General features: G+C 36.4%; 1 protein-coding gene across 1 annotated transcript in view; it reads left to right on the top strand.

The window, feature by feature from the left end:
• Window positions 1–4: 4 nt before the first annotated feature.
• The window catches only part of RNPC3 (RNA binding region (RNP1, RRM) containing 3), a gene marked incomplete at its 5' end in the record, with an annotated part of 15,591 nt that continues 7,068 nt past the window's right edge, over window positions 5–8,527 (top strand). Inside the window, 9 exons of the mRNA XM_026067341.1 lie at window positions 5–172; window positions 629–676; window positions 1,807–1,925; window positions 3,081–3,161; window positions 3,914–4,025; window positions 4,508–4,576; window positions 6,137–6,282; window positions 7,227–7,352; window positions 8,221–8,357. Of these exons, the coding sequence (XP_025923126.1) occupies window positions 5–172; window positions 629–676; window positions 1,807–1,925; window positions 3,081–3,161; window positions 3,914–4,025; window positions 4,508–4,576; window positions 6,137–6,282; window positions 7,227–7,352; window positions 8,221–8,357 (1,006 nt within the window). The remainder of the gene's footprint in view (window positions 173–628; window positions 677–1,806; window positions 1,926–3,080; window positions 3,162–3,913; window positions 4,026–4,507; window positions 4,577–6,136; window positions 6,283–7,226; window positions 7,353–8,220; window positions 8,358–8,527) is intronic.

The raw sequence follows: 8,527 nt of genomic DNA on the forward strand, positions 1-8,527 counted from the left end.
CGCGCCGCAGCCCGGCCCCGGCCCCGCGCCTCACCCCGGCGTGGCGCGGCGGCGCGGGCGGACGCTGCTGGTGCGGCACCTGCCCGCCGAGCTGGCGGCGGCGGAGAAGGAGGATCTGCTGAAGCACTTCGGCGCGGTGGCCGTGCGCGTCCTGTCAGACCACGGGCGGCTGGTGAGGGGCGGCGGCGCCGGGCGCTGCTGGCTGCGGGCCCATGTCCTGTTGTAAGGGATTAGGGGAAGAGCCCTTAGGGAAGTGTGTGAGGGGGGTGTTTTTAGGAGGATTAATCATCCTTATCGGTGTCTGCTTGCTTTCGGTTTAAGATGGTTTTAGCTCACGAGGAGAAAAACAAACAAACAAACTCTTTTCGCATATTCCTCAAACTGCTGACTTCCTGTCTTGATTTTTGATTGCAGGCGGCTCTTGTCCTAAATTCTTAGGAGAAACACTCCCTACTCCCTCACCTTTGCCGCACACGTGAATTTAGATGACTAGTAGCTGGAAGCTTTCAAACGTCTAAATCTGAATTTACAAATTACTCTCCGGATATAATTTGCATGCAATTTATTTTCTCTCTGTCTATATATATATATGAGCTCAGTATGACAAAAAGGCTTTTTTGTTTTTTAGAAACATACTGCTTTTGCTACGTTCCCCAGCGAAAATGCAGCTGCAAAGGTTTGTATCAAGTTTGTTATTAAATGTTTTAGCAAAGGACTTTCCTGAACTGCCAGTTCTGCTCTAAAATGTTTTCCACATCATCTACTACTGAGTGTCAGGGGAAAAAAGGTTCAGAAAAGTATTATGGTCCCATCTCAGTAGGTGCATGACRGATTTATTAAAACAAATACTTCTATAGCAGCATAAAAAACATAGGTTGGGTGGGACTTCTGGAAGTCATCTGATCTAACCTGTCACTCAAAACAAGGCCAACTTAGATGAGGTTGCTCAAGGTCTTGTCTAAGGGGGTGTGTACTTATTTGTATAAAAACTGGCTTGATATACCAAACATAATTTGTCTCCCACATAATCATATATATGCTATAAAATTGAGGTGTAGTGATGTACACAGTTTAAGACTGCCTCGCATGTCAAATGTTAATAAGAACAAGAAAAGTATCATGTTAATGGGACACACTTAGACCTGCAAGAAAGGTAATATTAATACCTATTTTTTAAATATCACTCTTGTAAAAAGCCTGCGTCCTGAATTCTACTCTTATGCTCTGAGTTTTTTTAGGCCATGCTGTAGAATAGTGTTCAAAGAAATTACAAAGAATGTATGAGGTGAACAGTGGTGAATTTAGGTTGCTTCGTGTCAGTCATCAGCAGCCTATCCTGATTTCCAGGACAGGCGTTCCATCTTGCAGAAAGCTAGATCTTCCTAGGGCCGCATTTTAGAAGTCTTGATTTTAAGGTTCCCAAATATTATTGTTAGACTTCAGCATGTTGTAGTTCATGAGAAGGAGGTTTGTTACTTGAAATCATAGAGATTTACTAGACTATTAAATAAAAATCATAGTTAAGGCTGCAGTCTTGCAACTGTGTTCAGGTGATATAATTCTTTGCAACTATTCTAGCTATGCAATATCATCTTTTTCTTTTTTGCTGGCAGGAAGGAGGCTGCCAAAAGCAGGGCCACAAAGGCAGGGACTGGGCAGCATTACCTCTGTAATGGCACAGATTTAGCTTAAAGCAGTTGAGGCTGCAGCCTATTTGAAGCAAAGAAGAAACAGTTGCTCTTTGAAATATATTCTGATGTTTTCCCTCTTCTTTTTCTCTCCTTCCTCTATCATGATTATTTGAAGGCCTTGTCAAGACTGCATCAGCTGAAACTTTTAGGTCACACTTTAGTTGTTGAATTTGCGAAGGAGCAAGATAGCATACAGGCACTTAGCCAGCCTTCACTCTCAGAGAAGAGTAAAAGGTATGTGGGTAATAATTTAGTTTCCGTGTTTGTGGTCAAGGAAAGGAAATTCTTTATTCATAATGCTTTCATAGTACAATTAAGTCAAAGGATAAGCCAGATAATGCTTTTAAACAGTTAACAGGCAGGTTCAGATCTATAGATAAGTGACTACATTCCTCCTATTAGTGTTTTTGATTAAATATCATCATGAAATAATATCCATCCTTATTCCAATAGATTAGTACCTTTAATCAGCAGATGGTCCTGTTTGTTTTCATTTACAGAGCAAGACTCCAGCCTGTGTAGGTTATGCAGGTTCCCTATGTTTAAAGAGCCTCTCTGACTTTTCTGTGTCAGGATTATGATTTCCTTATGCTATTAAGCAATGCATGCAGTGCTTTTCTGATGTCTTTTACATATCTAGTCAAGAGTTAGGCAGAACTGGCACCTGATAGCATGATTGTACAGGACTACACTGCTACAGCCATTGGCTTCTAAGCTGGTGCTGGTTAGCATGTATCTATCTTGAACGAGCACAAGCAGAACAAACGCACAGCTGTCTGGGCCTCTTGTTAAATATTAAAAATATATAATATTTTAAAAAGTATATTTGACAATGAACCCTCTTTTCAAGATTTAAGTTTTCCTAATATTGTTTCAAATGCTAATGTTTGACCAAGAACTGTGACAGTTTGGATTTCAGATTTCTGTCAAGTACTTCATTAAAAAATAAATTGCATAGTTATTCTTTCAGGGTTACCTATGTAATATATAACAATGTGATAAAAAAATATGCAGTTGTGCTTAAATGAACTACAGAGGTTTTAAAAAGTTGATTTGTACTTATTCAGAGAGAGTGGAATAAATGGTAATTTAGTACCTTTGATCTCATACAGTCTCTGATTAGTGAGTAACATGAAATAATTTTGCTGCTTCTCCTGTGAGTAGATTTATGTGAAAAGTGTTTAAGTAAAGGGAGACACTTAAAGCTGCATAAATGTTTTTTTACATTGACCTTAAAAGTCTATTATAATTGAGTTGTAGTGTCATTACCAAAACTTGTTACAAATTTATATTTTTTAATTTTGAACATATGAAGTAAAACATATTTCGTACATTATGTGAGGCATTTAAATTTTGCCCTGTTTTAACTAATACTAGACTATCTTTCAGCTCAGAGGAGCCAGTGAAAGAAGAAGAGAAGAAAGAATCAAGCTGTCTTAAAATAGACAATGGAATTGCTCCCAGCCATGGGTTAGTATTTCTTTTCTTGCATAGCGATTTTATTCTGCTAGTTTATTTCAAAACAACTGTTCTGTACTGTTGAACAAGAGAGAATGTAGTAGTTTTGTTCTACAGTATGTTGCTATTCTACATGCATAGGTATAGGAATTGTTGTATAGATGAAATTCATAGTTCATCAAGTTTAGACCCTATAGTTAAGTAGTAACATGTGCTTTGAGACATGAAGCTGTGGACTGTGTAATAGCCTTCCAGTACAATTTGCTGCTATTTCAGGAAGAGTTTGAGGGCTGCGTGGGTTGTCGGAGTGTTAAGAGCAGATTACTCTTGTTTTTTCAGTGGCTTCTTGTTCCTTGTTTCCCTGTTTGCATTGTTGCATATGTGAAGAATAAATTTATTTTGGGGCATATAGCATAAATCCAGCATTTTGTGAGAGTGCTGGGTTTATGGTGTCTGTGCAGCATGGCTGTGCTGTAGGTTGTTTCCTGTGTGCTTTAGGCTTCCTGCATATGTTAGTACTTTCATTTTGCCCAAGCCCAGTAATTCTGTCACGTATAAGGGATTGATTGCCCCCTAACGTAGAAGAGACAACGTGAGTAGCCCAGTCAGCTAAAATTGTACTCATCACTATTCTAGAGGAAATGGTGGTATTTCAGTGATATTTCAGATGTAATGAATTGTTAAACCTCTAATATTCATTAATTTTTACCAGTTATTATATGATAGTGGAGCTAAGATTCCTTGTCTTTAATCTTTTTCCTCAGCCTCACCTTTCCCATCAATTCTTGCCTCAAATATTTGTATCCACCACCTTCAAGTACAATTCTAGCAAATATAGCAAATGCCTTGGCAAGYGTGCCCAAATTCTATGTACAGGTAAGTAAAAGCATCAGAAAAGGAAAGTATAAAAATAAAAATGTCTCTCCCCATTTTTAATATTTACTATGACACAAATTATTTCTGTGCATAATTAAGTTAGCTTTTCTATGATAATGCTAACCAATGTTAATTCTTTACTATGTTGAGATAAGACTCCACTGACCAGAAGTAACTGTTACTTCACTGGCACTGAGGACTTGACTGGATAAAATCTTAATTAGTTTTGACTTGGGTATTTCTGTGATTTAGTTGTGAGAAGGCCTTTTATGTACTTTTTGCTTAGCCTTTTTCAGATGTCGCTTGTATTTACTGGTAGCGTTGGCTTACAAGTTTAGGTTTTCACATTGGTTTAAAGCAACATAGTTGTGTCCTCTTTAAAAGTATGTTGATTTACACTTGCTAAAAGTTATCAGCCATGATAGCTGGCAAGTAACTTATCTTTTTCTAAGGGAAGTAATACTTAACTTGAATCATTTCAGGTACTTCATCTGATGAATAAAATGAATCTTCCTCCACCTTTTGGACCAATTACTGCTCGCCCTCCCATGGTAACTTTTTAAAATCTTTTTTACAGTAGTTGAAATACACATTCACAATTCAAAATGTAAGCAATGCGATAGAAGATCTAAGTTCAAAACTGTAAAAGTTGAAGAAATGTATAGAAGATAGCAGGTACTGCTAATTTTTATTGGATAAGATGTGCATGTTAATCTTCTAAAGAAATCTTTTTAGTTGTACTTAAAACAAAGAAATACCCCTCTCCGACAGTAGAACTGGATATTTCAAAGTGTTGAGTATAAAAAAGGGAGGTTGTGGAAGCGTTTACAGCATCATACAGGAGATATGATAGAATACTACTAGCCTGTTGCCTTATGGAGGCGTGTAAAGTTCTTTGATCTGTGTGTTTCTTGGGAGTTCTAATAAGATTCAGACTGTTAATGAGATTATGCAGAACTTTTGGATTTAATTTGCTCCATCTCCAGGATTTTTTTTTTTTTTTTTTGAAGGGGGCAGGTGTAAGTGAGAATTGGCAGAGGTTTAGGAGGAGCTATTTCTGTAGCAGTCTGAAGGGATCTTGAAATATCAACTCCCTGGCTCAGTTCTCCATTATCCCTGAGCGAGTAGTTTAACTGATTGCAAGGGGAAAATAGAGCAAGAAAGGACGTACTGTAGTTATCACTGTTGCTGGAACTGGTTGTAGGAAATGCTTGAAGGAAATCTGTGCTCCATTACACTTTGTGATTGCCCTAACAAAATGCCTGCTTCTAATGACAAAGGTTTGTGAAGTAGCTGGTAAAGAAAGCTATAAAATAGATTCATCAAAGTAGTGAATTCACACTGATTTTCTGGGAATCATTTTGTTCTTTGCCTATTATTGGACTAGGTTAAAGCTGTGAATGTAATGTTCATACAGAAATGAGTAATAAGATGAGAAGCCAGTCCTTAAAAATCCTAGAGCAGTTTTTTTACAGGGCATAGATCATTGTCAGTGCCTAAAGACATCAGTGCTTTATGAAATTGATGGTACATGCAAGTAACTGTTATGTATAGTAATTGTTGATTGTTGGTAGCAGGGTTGGAGGTTATTTTGTAGATAGGGAATTTCTTATAATATTTGGTTTTTGTAATCTAAAAGAAAATCCTCACTCCTTTTTTACAGAGATAGAAATGACATAACTTTGATAGGTGACAGAAGGTTCAGTGTAGAAACTGAGATGGTTTGGGAGCTTTGGGCTCCTTCCATGTGTTTTCACCCTACTTCTCTCAGGAAATGAATGTAAAAAGAAAAACCCAGGTTGCTACTATTTTTATGTTTTAACTCCTTAAATTAAAAGAGTAACTCCTTAAATTAAAAGAGTAACTCCTTAAATTAAAAGAGTAAAAACATTCACTGTAACACTTCAGAAAGCAGCAAATACTTTTTTTTTTAAGTGGAAAGTTCTCATTAGCAATTTATCAGCACAGCAGATACAACCCTATGAATGTGTTTTAAAAAGCTGCTGCTTGCAGTCTTCTGACTTGTTACTTTCACTGTTTTTATTATGCAAGATATGCAGTAGTCTCAAAAAAAAAAAAAAAGTGACTTTCTTTTTCCTCCTTATAACTAGTATGAAGAGTATTTACCAGTGCCTGTGCCACCTCCCCCAATCCCACCTCTGCCTCCTGAAGAGCCACCTTTGCCCGAAGAGGAAGAAGAGCAACTATCTAGTGGAGAAGAATCAGAATATGAAAGTGATAGTGAGGAAAAAGAGAGGTGCATAATTTTGTTGTTTGGAAGCTGTTGGACTCTTTTAAGATGGTATTTTCATTCTTACGGCTTCTCATTTTGCCAATGGTGGAATCTCTTGACGTTTCCAGTGTATAGATAGTCTCTCCAGACTCTTACAGAAGCTTTAGGGTGGCTTAAAAATGTACAAAGACAATGCTGTTTTGGACCTCAGTGAGAGGAGGAAAATGACCAGGTGGCACACAAATTACCATTTGTGTCTGTGTTTGCAAAAAGAACAAAAGCTCAGTACTGCTTGAGTAGTTAGCTTGTGACTTTCAAGCTGAATGATATGTGCATGCTGACTCCTAAAATGTTCTTTCTACATCAATGTATAGTGTGAAGTAATAAGAATGGGAGGTTGTGTCTGCTGAGGATTCACCAACAATTTTGGGATACTATATGTACTGAATTACATCATAGCTGGTTTCCCAGCTTTAAACTGGTACTAGATAAAGAAATAATTTTCTGTATCTGATATTTAAACTGGAATGAAAAGTAAATAGGACAATCTCTATGCTATATTCAGAAAAATGCGTGCTTTTGGAAAAACATGGGAAAAATTCCTGCGGAGTGGAAGTGGTATTAAAAACTTGATTCAGCCTGATACTTCTTAACATTTCTTTAGCTTCAGTGTCCTGATTTTAGGTACCTAGTTGGGGAAAGAAAAGACATCACTGAACTCATTACAATTTTGATCTATTGCTTAAGTAATGCTCCTTTGCTCTATATCAAATTGATGTGTGATGTAATTTATTAGTGTAATTTAGGTCTTAATGCAGCTTAATATATAATTTATATTCTGAAAAGTTGTATTTCAAAGTTTTTAAGAAAGGCAGAAAGGTTATATTTACAAGTGAGCATTCTTAAATAAGCTGCAAACTCACTTTGGTACTTTCTTTTATTTGTTTTAATTGTTGTGTCCAAAATAGAATGACCAAGTTGATGGAATTAGCAACCCTTCAGCCTAAAAGACCAATAAACACGAAGAGACGTGGTGTTAGAAAAAAACAAAGAATTAAAGACTTACTGAATGCTCCTGTGTGTACTCCCCACAGGTTTGTATTATTTGTATGGTGCTTTCACAGAAGATTATTCCTTTTACTAAATGACTTTCACTGTCTGATGCTTGTTTTGGTGTTGCTATTTTAATACAAACCTCTTCACTGGTACCTACCTTTTGTAGCAGGATTGGTCTTCCTTTAGCCACGTGATTGGTTTTTACTCATTTCTCAGAAGGTCCAAATTTTCGTGTAATTCAATATCAAGTCTGCTTAACAGCCTTAATCTGTAGTCTGCTCTCTCTCTTTTTTTTCCCTATCAAACTAATAAAAATCCCTTTTTCGTTAAGAAAAAAATCATATCGCCCTGACAAAGCAGGAATCTGCATTTGTTGTTTGAAGTAGTTCTTTTAAAAATATGGAGATAGAGGAAGAATAAAAGTTGGTTTGGTTTAAATCTTTTTGGTTTTTGGAACAGCTATATTATGGCACAATAGACACCAGTATAATATTTCTGTCTAGTGATGATTGATTGTGAATGCATTTTTATAAATAGCTTTCCTTTTTCCTCTAAGTGATTTGGTATATTTTTTGCAAAAAATTGTGTATTTATACTATATGAAAGCAGCAGCAAGGCCAGTTATTTTTGGCTTATTTAAGTTACTGATGGAAAGCTTTTCATAAGTGCCTGTGATGTGGTATGTATTTCTTGTTTTTTGTGCTTGCTGCCAGGCAAACCTAATGTATTTACACTGTTTTAAATGTGATCTAATAAAGTTGAAATTGATTAGGAAATAGAAAACTTGYGTTTGGTAAATAACAGCATAAAATCTAACTGGAAGAAATGCTTATCTTTTATTCAACTATGTATTTGTCAGTGACTGAAACTATTTAAGTTGGATTAACATGTTGTTGTTTTAAACAGTAATTTGCACCCTACACTGTCACCTTCAGATGTTTTTGAGCAGCCTCAACATGTAGGTCATAAAAAAATTGAGTTTCATATTACTACTGACATCCCAGCTGTTCTTCAGATAAACTCGGAAGGAGAAGAAAAAAATGGTGAGGAGTTTGTACTTCAGATGTATTTAATATTAACTTCATGTGATTTCAGATTTCAGCGTGCAAAAGTCTGCTAAAATTTAACCCAGGGAATCTTTTTTTTAATTTATTTTTTTTGTACTGGCGATTTCACAAATAATGTTTGTGGTGGTTTTTTTTTTTTTTTTTTT

This window comes from Apteryx rowi, unplaced genomic scaffold, assembly GCF_003343035.1.
Source record: "Apteryx rowi isolate R43461 unplaced genomic scaffold, aptRow1 scaffold_258, whole genome shotgun sequence".
In the NCBI taxonomy this organism is placed as follows: Eukaryota; Metazoa; Chordata; class Aves; order Apterygiformes; family Apterygidae; genus Apteryx; species Apteryx rowi.